This window comes from Cervus elaphus, chromosome 7, assembly GCF_910594005.1.
Source record: "Cervus elaphus chromosome 7, mCerEla1.1, whole genome shotgun sequence".
NCBI lineage: Eukaryota > Metazoa > Chordata > Mammalia > Artiodactyla > Cervidae > Cervus > Cervus elaphus.
In genome coordinates, this window is record NC_057821.1 from 4,788,317 (window position 1) to 4,805,814 (window position 17,498).

The 17,498-nt window shown below is 39.3% G+C and overlaps 1 protein-coding gene across 4 annotated transcripts in view; it reads right to left on the bottom strand.

The window, feature by feature from the left end:
- BEND6 (BEN domain containing 6) overlaps positions 1-17,498 on the bottom strand; it is a 61,504-nt gene that overhangs the window by 15,577 nt on the left and 28,429 nt on the right. For 3 of the 4 annotated variants that reach the window (XM_043907013.1, XM_043907014.1, XM_043907012.1), the window contains 3 exons: positions 7,132-7,352; positions 5,455-5,647; positions 3,314-3,450 (listed from right to left, as the gene is read on the bottom strand). In XM_043907013.1, the coding sequence (XP_043762948.1) occupies positions 3,323-3,450; positions 5,455-5,647; positions 7,132-7,352 (542 nt within the window). In that variant the 3' untranslated portion in view covers positions 3,314-3,322. Of the gene's footprint in view, positions 1-3,313; positions 3,451-5,454; positions 5,648-7,131; positions 7,353-16,046; positions 16,845-17,498 lie in introns of those variants that run through there. The other variant, XM_043907015.1, reaches the window with a different exon arrangement.

Sequence of the window (17,498 nt, forward strand, 5' to 3'; positions counted from 1 at the left end):
TTATAGATAAAATTTTCTATAGCTCTTGTAAGAAAAAAGCAAAACAATGGAGAAAGGTCAGAAAGATTGGCAACATGAAGCTCTAGGCAGTGAGACCTGCAGGCTAGTCACAGAAGTGAGAGGGGGTGGACTCAAAGTGGCAGGATGGGCTTAGCTCTTATTCTCACAAAGACGACTCTGAGCTGGGAAATGGTTGTCCTCTCAAATCCAAGTCGGGGGCCACTGGGAACTCAGTCCTGCATGGGGGGGCACAGTCTACCAGAGCCCCGGTAGGCCGGCTGGGTTTCCTGGATATATTGGAATTCATAGAAATCTACATGGTTTTGTAGTATCTACTGCTTTTACTGCAGTAATGGGAGGACAATGATTTTTCCAAAGAATACTTTTGAAGGCACGGTGAGGATGAGTATGGTTTGCCTGAATAATTGCAGTCACTTTAGGTTCCTACTCGTTAAATGAGCAAGAAGAGAAAAGTGTACCACTGTTCCACCAGGTGGTGCTGTATCTGACTCATTCATCAAGCACGGCTGACTCAGGTCTTCTGTGACCCTGTCTTTCCCAGTGATTGAGCCTATACTTCAAATGAAAGGTATCTCCCAATTAAACAAAAATCCCATTCTACTGTTTATCTCTACTTCTGATTCAAACTATGTGCATTTCTATTTCAAGCATCTTGGCACCCAAGCTCAGGTGCACAAGGCACCAGAGTTTCCTGCATTCATAACAAAAGATTTCTTCTTCCTTTCAGTTTTAATTAATGTCATCACCAGGTGATTTTATGACTGGCAAGTGCAAGCAAAGCTGATAGAAAAACCTTTTAACTTTAATTTCTTCAATATTCTGCTGTTATCAGATATACATTTCATGCCTACCCTCAGCAGCCTGGGATATAAAACAGGAAGAAGTTAGGATATTAAAATGCTTTGCAGAGCTCTGAGACACAATTATGTGCTCCAAAAGAGAGTCCTATGACTTGGAGGTCTGGTGACATGACCCATAGATGGGGAACTTGGCCATGATACATCTGAGCAGCCTCATGTCTAAAAAGAAGTCCATATATTGAATATCCTGGGATTAACCATAATGAAAAGAATATGAAAAAGAATATATATATGTATATATATATATGTGTGTGTGTGAATCACTTTGCTCTACAGTAGAAATTAACATTGTAAATCAACTATACTTCAATAAAATAAATTTTTAAAAAACCCAAGAAGTTCCAAGGGCTCTAATTAGCTCTTAACTGGGTGGTTGTGAGATTCACCATCAACTGAAATTTTTAATCCCTGGGGTAGAAAAAGGATACAAGTATCTTTACCTTTTATAAATTCTTCAGGTAGGTCTGCCAGTATGTATGAGCCAGGTGGAAAGAATTTCCATGCAGCTTGTTATAAGATTTTTTTTGGTCACTTTGTTTTGTTATAGGAAGAGAGACTATTGTTGACCCTCAGCAGAGGTAGCCTTAAATGTATAGCAACATAGTAAGGGACCCTCAAGAAGGATGAACTGGTAGTCAGTGATGGATGAGGGAATCACTGTATTACACTCATATCCACGTCTATTTAAAACACAGTCAGAAGAAAAAGACAAATGACGTGGTCTCAAGGTGACGAGTCAGACAGAGAGCAGGCAAAGTGGAAGTCAAAGGTAGAAGTAAAGAAAATGGAAGGAAAACCTGCCCTCACTGGCTTATCATATCAGCTCAGTTCAGTTCAGTTCAGTTGCTCAGTCGTGTCCGACTCTTTGTGACCCCATGAATCGCAGCACGCCAGGCCTCCCTGTCCATCACCAACTCCCGGAGTTTACTCAAACTCATGCCCATCGAGTTGGTGATGCCATCCAGCCGTCTCATCCTCTGTCGTCCCCTTCTCCTCCTGCCCCCAGTCCCTTCCAGCATCAGTGTCTTTTCCAATGAGCCAACTCTTCGCATGAGGTGGCCAAAGTATTGGAGTTTTTCAGCTTCAATGTCAGTCCTTCTGATGAACACCCAGGACTGATCTCCTTTAGGATGGACTGGTTGGATCTCCTTGCAGTCCAAGGGACTCTCAAGAGTCTTCTCCAATACCACAGTTCAAAAGCATCAATTTTTCGGCGCTCAGCTTTCTTCACAGTCCAGCTCTCACATCCATACATGACCACTGGAAAAACCATAGCCTTGGCTAGACGAACCTTTGTTGGCAAAGTAATGTCTCTGCTTTTTAATATGCTATCTGGGTTGGTCATAACTTTCCTTCCAAGGAGTAAGCGTCTTTTAATTTCATGGCTGCAATCACCATCTGCAGTGATTTTGGAGCCCCAAAAAATAAAGTCTGACACTATTTCCACTGTTACCCCATCTATTTCCCATGAAGTGATGAGACCAGATGCCATGATCTTAGTTTTCTGAATGTTGAGCTTAAGCCAACTTTTTCACTCTCCTCTTTCACTTTCATCAAGAGGCTTTTTAGTTCCTCTTCACTTTCTGCCATAAGGGTGGTGTCATCATATACCTCTGTTTAAAAGTTATTAAAAGCATAACAATGCACATGTGTCATGTATTTTCCATCAAAATAATGAAGAGGAAGAGCGAGGACAGGTGAAAAGGCCAGGACTTTCCATTAGTAAAGCAAACACAATTCCACATCACAGTCTTGCCTAGGGCAAGGCCTGACCATAAAGTGAACTTGCTTTAGAACTCACTAAAAACAAATAGTTCTTCCTTTGAGTATTTTAATACAAATATATTGGTAAAAAATCCTTATCTAACAAATAAAAACACAACAACTGACTGAAAGATTTAAAGACACTGGGAAGCAGGATGGGATGGTAGAGGAGACCCTCAACCAGCGGTTTGTCCTCTGTTCAGCGTTGTAAGTGCACCCCAGTGATGGACCTCAGGGACCTCCAAAGGGTCTGTACCCCCGTTGTTCTAGAGAAGCACTTCCTAAATTGTCATGTGTCTTTCCCTTGGCTCCCTTCTAGCTCCACCCATAGTTAAGATGTGAAGAAAAAGAAATCTTCCTCAGTGAAACACACTTGGAAAACACTATACACTATACGCCCTTCTTAGAGATTTCTGCTGCACTCGGGCATGTTTAAAGGGCATCAGAATATTTGAGAGGCTCTATAGGAGAGGAGAATCTGTGTAGCTGACCCCGCATTTCCCAAGTTTACATCCCCTTCCCTGTCCTTGCTTCACCCCCAGGAATACGCATCAGCTTCGCATAGCCAACTGGTCTCCAGCAGAGTGTTTGGGAAAGGCTGTCTCATGGGTGCAGGTATTGCATCTTCTTGCCACACTCAAAGGATTACAAAGGTTGACAAGACTTACCGAGAGGATCTACTTAATATCCTGAGAGTTCAGAGTTTTGCTTAAATTTGGCTTCTTGGTACAGTTGTTTAGCTTTTGCCCTATCATTCTCCTGATTGAAACGTCGTCTGTGTTGGGAAATAATTGCTTCGTGATTCCTGTAACAACAACAACAAAACACAGAAAAACACTTTATCAGATGGGAGTAGAATCACAAAAACAAAGAACAAATCAGTGGTTAACGGTGGGGAGGGGGGAGTAGGGGAGGGGTGATGTTGGGCTGGGGGGATAAGAGGTACAATGATTATGCATAAAGTAAGTTATATGGGCTTCCCTTGTGGCTCAGCCGGTAAAGAATCTGCCTCCAATGCAGGAGATCCTGGTTTGAATCCTGAGTCAGGAAGATCCCCTGGAGAAGGGATAGGCTATCCACTCCAGTGTTCTTGGGCTGCCCTGGTAGCTCAGCTGGTAAAGAATCCACCCGCAATGCGGGAGAGCTGGGTTCGATCCCTGAGTTGGGAAGATCCCCTGGAGAATGGAAAGGCTACTCACTCCAGTATTCTGGCCTAGAAAATTCCATGGACAGTCCATGGGGTCGCAAAGAGTCGGACACGACTGAGCGACTTTCACTTCACCTGGAGAGGGGATAGGCTATCCACTCCAGTATTTTGGCCTGGAGAATACAATCCATGAGGTTGCAAAGAGTCTGAAACGGCTGAGCAACTTTCTCTTTCACGTTCATTGTACAACCTGGGAAATAGAGCCAATATTTTATAATAACTGTAAATAGAGTATAAACATTAAAAACTGTGAAACACTATATTGCATGTGTGTATGCTCAATCACTGAGCCGTGTCCGACTCTTTTTACCCCATGGACTATAGCCGGCCAGGCTCCTCTGTCCATAGGATTCTCTAGGCAAGAATACTGGAGTGGGTAGCCAGTGGGAGATCTTTCCCACCCAGGGACTGAACCCACATCTCCTGCGTTGCCTTGCATTGGCAGGTGGATTCTTTACCACTGAGTCACCTGAAAGCCCCAAAACACTATATTGTACTCCTATAATTTATGTAATACTATACATCAACTATACTTGAATAAAAATAAGTAAATTAATTAAAAACCCACATTATCAGGACTTTGCATCTTAAGATATGAACTGAGATAAAACACCAAGCACCACAGACATTATAATTTTTGCCCCCGTTTTGAAAAAGCAGCCCAAACTCCCATGAGATATTTAAACTATATAGGCAGATTTTCCGAAGCAAAGCAAGAGATAACTAGGTCTATATCATAAACTGAGAACATATGTATGAGTCTTCCTATGGTACCACCCAGCTTTACCCTTATTGCTTGTTCTGAATACCATGTGCCCTTGACCCAAAATGCTGAGAATTTATTTTTACCCATTCCCAGCATCAATTGAAACAAGCAGATTCTGACTATTTTCCAACTAAGAAATGATGTAATATCAGAATACAGAGAGCTGGGATTCAATGAGTACTTAAAATTGTTACTTGATAACCTAGATTATTATATTTAAGGAAATTAACTTAAAAACTGTCAGTAGGATGGTTACATTAACCTTCGTTTTTCTGAATAAAAGATAAGGGATATTTCTAACCAAAATAAGAAAAAGAATACAAGATAGGAAGAGTTACTAAAATTTTTTTGGAGTGAATTTTGAAACTTTACTCTTCTAAAGCTATGAATTGTATGAATTCAAGTTTTTTAGTGATATAGAATTCATTTTTATATTAATAACCACTTAAAATTTTTTAAACGAATTAATTTTTGGCTGTGCTGGGTTCTTATTGTTCATTGGCTTTCTCTATTCGTGGTGGCGCACATTGTCTTTCTCAGTAGTTGTGGTGCATGGGCTTAGATATTCCTCAACATGTGGGATCTTCCTGGATCAGGGAGGACCTGTGTCCTCTGCATTCTTAACCACTGGACCACCAAGGAAGTCCCATTAACCACTTTTAGTGTAAAGTTGTTCCACAAAATTCACCATGTATCATACATAAGAGGTTTAGGCTATCCTAAACCTCTCATAGAAAAATAAATTTGAAGAAAAAAAGGTAAGGAAAGAACAACTAAATGTTAAATGGAAAAATTATTTCAGATTCATGTGACACAATATAATGCAATCATATCACCTATAATTTCTTGAACTTCATTCTGATTCATAGCTGGTTTCACGGCCTTGTCCCGTGAAGTAGAGGATTTTGCCCCCGTCAGGCTGTGTGTGGCCATGTATTCATTTGTGTAAAGCACTTGCATTAAATCATTAATGAACTTCTGAGGCTTGCTCTTGTTGCAACGCGCGATCTGCCATTTTTCAATCTTGAACTAAAAAATTAAAAATAATAATTGAAATAACTGAAAAAGGAAAGGAGTATCCGAAGAAATATATTACTCATTGAATTAATACAGACCAGAAAACAAAATTAACATTCTTTAAGGTGATGCCCATATATTTAATATATATTGATGTATATATCAGGAGTTAGATGTTATTTTTGAGATAAATTCCCAACATTTATGAGGTGTTTGTTCCAGAGTGCATTCAAATTCTTGCCATGTAATCTGGATTTCGTGCTTTAAGGATTATTCCACCCTCAACCTTTCCTACTAAACAGAATAACGGCCCACGGATAACAACCACATCGTCATCCCTGAAACCTGTGAATGTGTCACCTTATATGGGAAAATCAACTTTGCAGGTGTCATTAAAGGACCTTGAGATGGGGAAAGTTGGAGAGTATACTGGGTTATTCAGAAAGGCCCGATCTAATTATGAGGCTTAAAATTTTACCTTTTTTACACTTAAAATTCATGTACTTTATTGCAAGTATGAATATATATTTACATACACACATACATACATAATTTTATGTGTATACATATATACACACACTTAGCAGTGTCTGGTACATAATAAGCACACAATAAGTGTTTAATAATAAATAATAATAAAGAAAATGGCTAACACTTATTGAGGGCTCACGTGAGCCCTTTGAACACAGAAGAGTGGGCAAGAAAGAAGGCAGAGGAAGGAGAGGCTTGAGGAGTGAGGGGTCTGCCTGCTCTCACTGGCTTTGAAGTCGGGGGCAGAAGACCTCGGATCAGGGCATGTGGGAGCATCCTTCAGTCTACAGCTAACAAGAAAACAGGGAGCTCAGCTGTAGTGCCACGAGAAACTGAATTCCAGAACCCACACGGGCAGGAAACAGAGCCTTCCCCCGAGCCTCTAGAAAGGAAAGAACTAGCCAGCACCTTGAGGTTATAGCCTTTGTGTTTGTAATATTATAAATCACTCAGTTTGTGGGATCTTGTTACACCGCAGGAGGAAACTGAGAGGCAAGTATTCCGAACGCTGGATTGTGAGCAGTGACAGTAATTACTGCCCTTGAAGGCACATTTTCCCAGGCTGATTCTAACAAAACTTGTATTTTTAGCTTCTGTTTCTTGATTAAGAGAAATTGGTGTAGAAGACAAAGAATTGTGTTCAGCCAGCATGTACAGGCTGAAATTCACCTGGTCTCAATAATTCAGTTTTATAACCTTTAATGCATAATTGTCCTTTTCTCACTGGTTTAAGAATTTTCTAGTTTAATAACTTCATCATTGTCCAGCATTTATTTTCTAAACTGGATATTTGCTTCACAGATATTAGATTTATTGTAAAAAAAATTGTTTTATGTCATCAGAATATTATGATTGACCTAAAGTTCCATAAAGTGATCTGATAAGACGATGACTATGTTGTTCTGTGATTTTCATTTTGCCTGTAACTGCACCCCAGAGAAAGACGGAACAGTCTCCCCGCTGACCTGTTTCTCATCCGTCTGATGGTCTTCCTCAGCTTTCAGGGAGATGGGTGAACTGGAATTAGAGTTAGAATTACTGCAGGTAGAAGCAAAGGAATCCGGCGAGGAGTTATTCGCTGCTCTCCAGAGGGTGGATGCGGATGTGGACAGGGTTCCTCCACCCTTGAGCAGTGCCTCTGCCATCCCGACCAGCTCTTCAAACTGAGTGACGGCCTGCGGTAACACTAAAATGGCAAGAACAAGTGGCACTTTACAGATGCTTGTCATAACAGCATAGACACGTATTTTTTATTATGTGTCTATGCATAGAAGTATATAGAACAAATTGTTAACACTTGCTACCTCCGGAAAATGAACATGGTAAGAACAGTGATTGGAACACATTTACTTTTTATTATTCAGTAATTTAATAATTGCTGAATAATAGTAGATCAGTGTTAAATCATTTGGTTGTTGTATCCAAATATATACGCATTACTTTGTAACTAAAAAAATGTTTTTAGAAGTTGATTCTTTTTCTAATTGCTAATGGTATTATTTGAAAGTGCTTAATCTCTTGTTTGGAGACATAACTGATTGTATCACCTTCCATCAGGCCAGTTTCAGTAACAAGATTAAATAAATCAGTTTCTCACTAAATCTTCTATAATCATAGTGTGTGATTTGCCAGGGAGTCAAATGACATCAAATTATTAAAAATTTATGGCCACAATTCAAACCTATGTGTTCACATATAACAGATGGATTTTGGTAGTCAACTTGAATGTTCTCTTTGTTCCTTTTTTTAAATGGAAACTTACACATTCATAGGTTTCATGTCTCCATGTAAAATGGTCTTCTCTGTTGTTATATCTAGTTTGTTTCCTAAGGACAAATAACATTTTGTTGGAGTTGGAAGACACTTTGAACTCTCTCTAATTCAACTCCTCACTCTGGTTGGGGGTAATGCCTGGTAGAGAGGTGAAAAGACTGAAACTTTTTTGTTCTTTTCTAAGCATATTATTGACCTACATAATCTTTAGAATTATAGATGATTAAAGACCTGAACATCAGACATAGTGATGATATGTCCAAATCAATACATTTAATACTATGTTAATAGAAAAATAATAGAAAAAACCTGCTAAAGGAGAAAATCTTATTCTATATTTTTTCAATTAACATTTGCTAAGCACCTCTCATGTGATAGCCAGTTGCTCTATCAGCAATTATTTATTGAGCACTTAATAATATTAGGAAAAAAAAATAATAATAATATTAGACATTTAGCTAGCTTTTACTCTGCACCAGGCACTATTTTGGGAACTTCACTGACGTTCATTCATTTACTCCTCATTGCAGTTCTCTGAGAAAGGTGTTAATATAATATTATCACTACTCACAATTTATAGATGAGGACAATGAGGCAATGAGAGGTTAAATAACCCATCAGGGTCTACTCAGTGAAAAAAAAGAAGAGCCAACATTCAAATTAGGACTCTGGCAATCCCCTCCTGTAAACTACAATGTTACATTGACTCTCAACATTTGCTCACCACTATTCAGTTCAGTTCAGTTGCTCAGTCATGTCCGACTCTTTGAAACCCCATGAGTCGCAGCACGCCAGTCCTCCCTGTCCATCACCAACTCCCGGAGTTTACTCAAACTCATGTCCATCGAGTTGGTGATGCCATCCAGCCATCTTGTCCACTCTCGTCCCCTTCTCCTCCTGCCCCCAATCCCTCCTAGCATCGGGGTCTTTTCCAATGAGTCAACTCTTCGCATGAAGTGCAAGGAATGAAACCAGGAGCAAAACTTGATGTGATCCTAGCCTTTTGGAACTGGGACAGGTGGGGAGCACTCTTTACCTAACAGTGCTGTGTGTAAGCATTTGGCCTGCTCAAAAAGAAATCTGACCGCCAGCCCTAAACCCCACCCACCACCCCCTAGTTCCTGGGAAGTAACCTCTACACCCTTGACTTTCTTCAGCAAAAGCAGCAGTGTCATGGTGAGCCCCTCAGAACACATCTGATTTATGTTTATACTAAGCAGTTTCTCAGGCTGGGAGCAATCATACAGCCTAGTCTTAGGGCAGAAGCTGGCCATGGCCAGAAAGCAGAAACTAGTTTGAGTTCAACCCTGTGAGCCGTCAATCAATCAATTATGCACACATAATGAACCTTCAGTTAAAAACTTTGGACGCCCAAGCTCAGAGAGCTTCCTGGGTGAACAATCCTCTGTCTGTATTGTTGTAACACATAACGACTAGGAGGCAATGGATCCTGAGGACAGAAATTTTTCACTTGGAAACTGGTCAGACTCTGCCATATAGGTCTCTTCCAACTTTGGCTAGTTCTAATTTGCATTCTTTCCTTGTAATAAGTGTAACCATGAGTGTCACAGAATTTAATGCCTTTAGCAAATTTCTGAGCCTGAGAGTGGTTTTCAAAAACCCCTAAATTTGCAGTTGGTATCAGGTGTCTTAGCAGACTTGGCCATCTAGAAGACAGTGCACTTTGTGGTTTGGGTAACTCAAGCTGCATGCAAAGAAATGAAAAATTGCAGTTGTTAAGACCACTGAGGAGAGGCAAGCAGCCTCTCCTCTAAGGGAAGGGGTACAGAGGGCTTCTCTGGGGCAGTCAAGAGTTACCGGAGAGCTGCGGGCTGAGCAGGAATTAAATACCTCGAGGTCATCAGGAGCATAGGAAACACAAAAACACAAGTTCTGTATTTAAGGAACTGCAAGAAGGCCAAAGCTAGACTATAATGAGAAAAAGGGAATTCTGCATAAAGTGGGTTTTAGAAAACATTCACTGTTTTTACTAATAATGAAAGTTGTACATGTTCATCAGAATATATCCTTCTTGCCAATCCTATCTCTATATCTTTGTCTGTACTCATGTATTTTCTTTTGTATAATTAGGACTGTGCTACATCCACAGCATTGTATCATGGTTCTTTCTTTTTTTTTTCCAATTAAGACCATACATTGAATATTTTACCTATGTTATTAAATCTTGGAAAATATGATCTTTTGAGGTATAACTTGTTTAGCATCAAAGGCAAGATCTTACATGAAGTCTGACCAGGATGTAAGTAGGTATAGGGGGATGAGTTTGACAAAAGGATAAACCCAATTAGCACACACTAATATGTTCATAGAATGCTTCTGTCTGCCCAGAAAGTTGCCTCATGTTCTTTCCAAATTAATTCCTGGACTCACCTCAAAAGCAACCACTAATGTGATTTCTTTACCTGTTCTAGAATTCCATATAAATGGATACAAGTGGTATATTCTCATTTTTTGGGTCCGATTTTTGTTCTGCATAATGTTTTGAGATTCATTCATGTTGTGTCAGTTATTCATTCTTTTTTTTAGGAGGATGAATAATATTTATTTTTTATTGAATTATAGTTTATTTATTTATTTATTGAAGTATAGTTGATTGACTTGAGAGTCCCTTGGACTGCAAGGAGATCAAGACAGTCAATCTTAAAGGAAATCAACCCTGAATATTCAATGGAAGGACTGATGATGAAGATGAAGCTCCAATACTTTGGCCACCTTATGTGAAGAGCCAACTCATTGGAAATGATCTTGATGCTGGGAAAGATTGAGGGCAAAAAGAGGAGAGGGCAACAGAGGATAAGATGGTTACACAGCATCTCCAACTAAATGGGCATGAATTTGAGCAAACTCCAGGAGACAGTGAAGGACAGGGAAGCCTGGCATGCTGCAGTCTATGGGGTCACAAAGAATTGGACACGACTTAGCGACTGAGCAACATCAACAAATAGTTGATTTATTATATTTCAGGTGTATAGCAAAGTGATTCAGTTATACACACACACATATATACATGCACACATATATATTCATTCTTTCCCAGTTAAACATACACTTTAAGGATTTCCTAATATTTCAAGGTATTGACTCCTGTAATTTATTTAAATGCTCCTTTTTTTTCTTTTTGGAAATTTAAGTTGCTTCAATTTTTCTTGATTACAGACAAAATTCTTATGAACCATTTATCACAGACATCTATATATGCATCTCTGATCATATCGATAACTACAAATTCCTGAAAGCATAACAATAGGCTCAGGGGTATAAATGTTTCCAAGACTCAGTCAATATTGCTGAATGGCTCTCCAGAATCTTCCAACTTACATGCCCACTAGCAAGGTACGAAGTCAGCCATGTCACTGCACTATCAACAAGAGATGTTCATTATTAACAACAATCTTCACTATTTTGATAGCTAAAATTTTAGAATAGACCTATGGACATGGGGAGAGGGGAGGAGAGGGTGAGATGTATGGAAAGAGTAACATGGAAACTTACATCACCATATGTAGAATAGATGGCCAACGGGAATTTGCTGCATGGCTCACGAAACTCAAACAGGGGCTCTGGATCAACCTAGAGGGGTGGGATGGGGCCGAAGATGGGAGGAAGGTTCAAAAGGGAGGGGATATATGTGTACTTATGGCTGATTCATGTTGAGGTTTGACAGAAAATAACAAAATTCTGTAAAGCAATTATCCTTCAATAAAAAAATAAATTAATTAAAAAAATTTTTTTTTCTTTTTTTTTTTTTTTTATTTTGGTGTTAACTTTAATTAGCAGTATGAACTTACATAGACATTTCTCATTACAGTTATAATGCTTGCAGGTTATTGAGTTATTCTTTAGCAGTTACATGTACATTGCACTCCTAAGTTTTCTGTAACCTCTTGAAAAGCAGAGGCTAGCTTTTCCATATTTACTGGATTGTTTTATTCCCATCACAGTTCTTTGCACTTTGAAGCCATATCTTATTTAATACCTATAACTACATTTAACACAGATACTATTATTGTCCCCACTTTACAGATGAGTAAGTTGATGCCTTTCTTAGGCTAGGTCACTTGAACAAGCTTGTAAATAGCAAAATGAAGACTTGGACTCAAATCTGTCTGATTTCAAAGCCAGTGTTATTTTCCTTCTTTATCACAATACTTTTCACATACTTCCCAATATTGACAATGGATCACAGAAAATCAGAGCCATACTTATTTTCTCTTCTATTATCAGGGAACTTGTTAGTCTACAAATACAACTGTAGAGACTGAGGTTATTCTTCCTTCCTTTTCTCCTTCTTTCTTCTTTTCTTCCTTATTTCCTTCCTAATGCCAACCAATATTTGGGCGTCTGTTGTGCTAAAACCTGTGCTAGAATGGACAGATTAACCCACTGAAATGTTGTGAAGTAATTAGAAAAAAAGAAAAAAAAAAAAAAAGAAATTAATGATATTTTGCTGCAGTTGTTCACAAAATGGGTTCCATCTAGAAAAAATAATTAAAAAAATTTTAAACTCAAAATTTCAGTTTAAAAAACTTAAATTGCAATTATTTTTTATTGTGAAGTTAAATATTTATTTATTGATTGATTATTTGAACTTATCCTATGAAATAGCTATTAGACCAAGGAATGTTAGTACTTTTTCTACTTTATAATATGTTAGATGACTTTTGTAAAGTGCTTATAGGAGTGCCTAGTGCACTATAAGCACAATGTATTAGCTTTGCTTTTATTATTAATTTTCTTCTGTCTTAAGCACTTTAATTTGTCATCAGTTACAATTATTTTTCTTGGAGTGTTTATTTTAGTTTTAGTATGTTTTATAAGCAGACACATATTTTAAGTTTTTATTTTAGTTAAAAGTAACAGTCTTTTCCCTAGTATACTATTTATTTGCTTAGAAAGTCATTCAGATCAGTTAAATATTCACTCACATATTTCATACAGTCTAAACATCTTTCCACAATAGGCTTTCTTTCTCCGTGTATATATATATATTTTCTAACTTTTAATGGAAAAGTTTAAACACACATACACAAAATAGTAAACTCTCATGTAATCCAAGCCCCAGTTCCAACTCATGACCAATCTTAATACACCTGTACCTCCATCCACTTTCTCCTCACCTGCAAAATTACTTCAAGCAAATCACAGCCATCATTTCATTTTATCTGTAAATATTTTCGTGTATATCACCAAAGGTCAGAAATTTAAAAAAAAATACATATATATGTATATATATATAATCATAACACCATTGTTACAACCAGAAATACTTAGCAATAGTTTTTGAATATCATCAAAAAAGCAAACTAGAAATGTTCAGATTTCTCCTTGTTGTTGTCTTTGTTGTTTTCCATTTGTTTGAATCAGAATCCAAATAAAGTCTACATATTACAATTCACTGGGCTTCCAAAGTGGTGCAGTGGTAAAGAATCTGCCTGGCAATGCAGGAGATGCAGGAGACGCAGGTTCGATCTCTAGGTCAGAAAGATCCCCTGGAGTAGGAAATGGCAACCCACCGCAGTATGCTTGCCTGGAAAATCCCATGGATAGAGGAGCCTGAAGGGCTGCATTCCTTGGTGTCGCACAGTTGAACACAAGAACGTTGCTGTCTCTTTTAGAAACTATGCTTTTCCTTTCCCTCTTCTAGTTTTTCCCTGTGATTTATAGTTGTTTTTCGTTGTTGTTCGGTCGCTCAGTCGTGTCTGACTCTTTGCGACCACGTGGACTGCAGCACACCAGGCTATTAGTTGAAGACACTGAGTCCTTTGGCCGGTGGGGTTTCCCACAGTCTGGATCTTGCTGATCGCCCCCTTAAGAGAATGTTTCACATATTCTTTTGTTCCTTGTACTTGGTATAAATTGATAGTTAGAGCTAAAGGCTTGGAAGTTAAAAACACTTCCAGCAGAGGGCATTGAATGCATGATAACCTTTTGTTGTAATATTAGCAGTCACTAATGATTACTGCCTAGATTCATTAAATCACAAGGGGTTATGAAATGGTGATATCCTAATTCTTTCTTCTTCATTTAGCTAAAGGGAAACTTTCTCTCATCAACTATTTGATTACCCTGAGGTTAATTTCTATAATAATGGCCGGATAAACACTTGATTCCTCAGTTTGTATTTGCCAGTTTTCAAAACAATGAGTTGGTTCTTTCAGATGGTCATTAAGTTTTCTCTCTTTTGAATGAACTCATGCATGTAAACACACATGAAAACCAATTGCCACGGTCATTATTATTGATGCTCCAATGATAATTTTTGGCCAGTAGGAACCTCTTCCAGTTGACATGTTCACATGGTCTTTGCTGACCTCCTTCCTTCCCAATAGGACAACATTTTCATCTGTGTTTCCCTTCAAGGCTCCTGACAAGGCTCATGTTGTCCATTTCCTGGGCAAGTTCTGGAATCAGCTGTTTCTCCAGGGAACCCCAGCTCCTTTTAGTGGGAAACAGTATTTCGAGACCATAACCCAGGTGCTGGAAGAGCTCTTTGCTATTGGTTTCTTGTTTCTAGGTCTTTCCATGAATATTATTAGAAAATATGCATTATTAATTTTCAAAAATAAAATTCATCTTGTGTTGAAACTCAAATTCAGAATATGAAGTTTTAATTTAAACTGTACAGTTACATTTTTAGCGTGCCTATGGTGTGAAACGAGAGTCTAACTTAAACCTGCCCCTCCCCCAACACTGGCATGTCAGTTTGCCCAGCATCCTTTGTTGAATAATTCATCCCTATCCTAAATGACTTGCATAGTAAATTGCCAGGCTCACTATGAAATGAAAATGCAGGACTCCTTGTTCCAAGCTTCTTCAGAACGTGAATCTGGTGACAGGAGCGCCTTTAACAAGCCTGTGGGGCTTTCCTAGGAGCAGAGGCCTGTGTGCTTGTGCTGGTTGCCCTACAGCAAAAAGCAAAACACTCTATGCACTTGCCTCGCCAGCCTCTGCTCTGAATGCTTTGCATGTCACCCAGGGCCGTCCTTTCATCAATTCCATTCATCTCACACTCAGCTACACACCTAGCAGGTGGCAGAGCCAGGGTTTGAAGCCAGGTTGTTTGATCCCTCTAAACCATGCCCTTGAGCCGTAGTGGCTCCGGGCCATTTCTTCTCCGCATGGAAGGTATTATCTGGGAATGTGTGTTCTGTTCCATTGATCTGCTGGCTCTTGTCCTAGCAAGTTGCTTGGAATTATCAGAACCACATGGTTTCATGTTGACAGTATGCCCTCAGATTCTTTTTCAGAATATTCTTACTTGGTTTTGCCTTATAATTCTTTCAGGTTAGCTTTAGAATAATTATTGTCAAATTACCCCAAAGATAAAAACCCAAAACAAAGCAATTATTGACATTTTGACTGGGATTCCATTCAAACTAGGAGTTATTTTGGGATGAACTGGCATCTTCTCATCTATGAATCCAAAGTCTTTCAACTCAGATTTGTGTTTTTTTTTTTTGAATTTTATTTATTTATCTATGGCCACACTGAGTCTTTGTTGCTGCAGGCGGGCTTTCTTTAGTCGTGGAGAGTGGGAGCTACTCTCCACTTGTGGCGTGTGGGCATCTTTTGCTGCGGAGCCTAGGTTCTGGAGTGCAGGCTTAGTAACTGGTGCGCCAGCCTTGCTGTCCTGAGCTATGTGGGATCTTCCCAGTCCAGGGATCGAACGTGTGTCCACTGCATTAGCAGGAGGCTTCTTAACCACTGGGCCATCAGGGAAGTCCAGATGTGTGTGTTTCTCTGTTGAGGTTTTAAGTTCCCATCATAGATCCTACATATTCTGTGCTCAGTTGCTCAGTTGCGTCTGATTCTATGTGACCCCGTGGACTGTAGCCGTCCAGGCTCCTCTGTCCATGGGACTTTCCAGGCAAGGACACTGGAATGGGTTGCCATTTCATTCTCCAGAGGATCTTCATCTTCCCAAACCAGGGACTGAAACTGTGCCCCCTGTGTCTCCTGCATTGGCAGGCAGACTCTTCACCACTGAGCCATCTGGGAAGCCAACACATTTCTTGTTAGGGTAACTAGTAGATATTTTATAGCTATTTGTAATTAATATGTGTAGATTCTTTTTATTTTTTTAGGGCTATAACTAGCAGTTTCTGATCTTTAAGAAAATTACTGACTTTTAAAAAAACGGTAGCTGTTAGATTTGGGGTACCTCTTATGTACTAGGCATTTATTTTTTAAATACAATAAGGTGTATAATGAAAAATAGCAGTCCTCTGCCCTACTGCTACCACTGTGGATTACCTACTACTCTTAGAGGGAGAATTTCTAATTCATTTACTTGTTTCTCTGGTCATTACCATCACAGTCTTTAATAACAATAAGCATAACCAACTGTTCTTTTATTTTTTTCAGATTCATATCATTATTTACTGACTTTCGACTATGTCATCTCTCAGTTTCATATTTCTCTCAGTCATCTCTTTCCTGGAACCCCCTCCACCTCTCCGAACCAGGTGCTTCTGGCCCACTGTGGACCTGTTCCCCTGGAGTGTCCCCTCACTATTAGCCTGGGGCTGCTCTCTGTTCCTCTCCTGAACTGGACTACCATTTTCAGATTGACTTTCTAGATTCACTCTCTCCCTTGGAGGAACACGCCCTCCCTTAATTTTTGAAAAAGGAAGCACAGGAAGAACACTGGGCCTTTGTAAGTGTGAAAATATCATTATTCTGCCCTCACGCCTGGTTGATGGTTTCACTGGGTATAGAAGTCTATGTTTAAATCATTTCTCCTCAGAACGTTAAAGGCATTGCTCAATTGCTTTGGAACTTCCAGTGTTGCTGGTGAAAAGTCCAGTGTCATCTGACCCCCACGTCTTAGCAGGTGACATGCCTGCTCCTTCTGAAAGCTTCTGGATCTTCCCTTCCTGGAGTTCTGAAATTTCACAATTATGCCTTAGATAAGCCTTTTTGCTTTTGGTAGCATCTTTTAGTCTAGAAATTTATGTCTTTCAGTTCTAGAAGTTTACTGTATTTATTTTTAAGATAATTTCTCCCTCTTCTCTCTCCTCTCTATCAGGACCTCTTTTCTTTGGATGTTTGACCTCCTGGGCTCATTCTCTGCTTTCCCTAATCTCTTTTATTTCCCTTTGCTTAGTCTCCTTGTTGCGATATCTACAAGATTTTCTTAACTTTCACTTTCAGACATTTTATGGATGTCTTTGTTCCTTCCTTAAACCACCCTGTTTCATGGAGCCTCCCTCTGCTCCTTGCATTTTCTCTGTTTCCTGTTTTGGTCTCTGCATTACATGTTAGAGGAGTTCCTCCAATGATCACACCCCTTCCCTCAACTGTGCCCAGTGTCCCTGAGCTCATGGCTTTGGATCAACCTCTCCTAAGAGCACACACCCGTCCTGTGCTGTGGGAAGGGTGGAAGTTGCCGGCTGCATAGGAAAAATGTGAGACTGGGTCCTAAAGGGTTTTAATGTAGTTTTTCAATGACTCCTCCAGTTTTCACACTGTCAGGACTAACATAATCCCTTTCTCAAGTACAATTCCAAGCCTTCTGTAGTTCTGGGCTGTGCTGTGG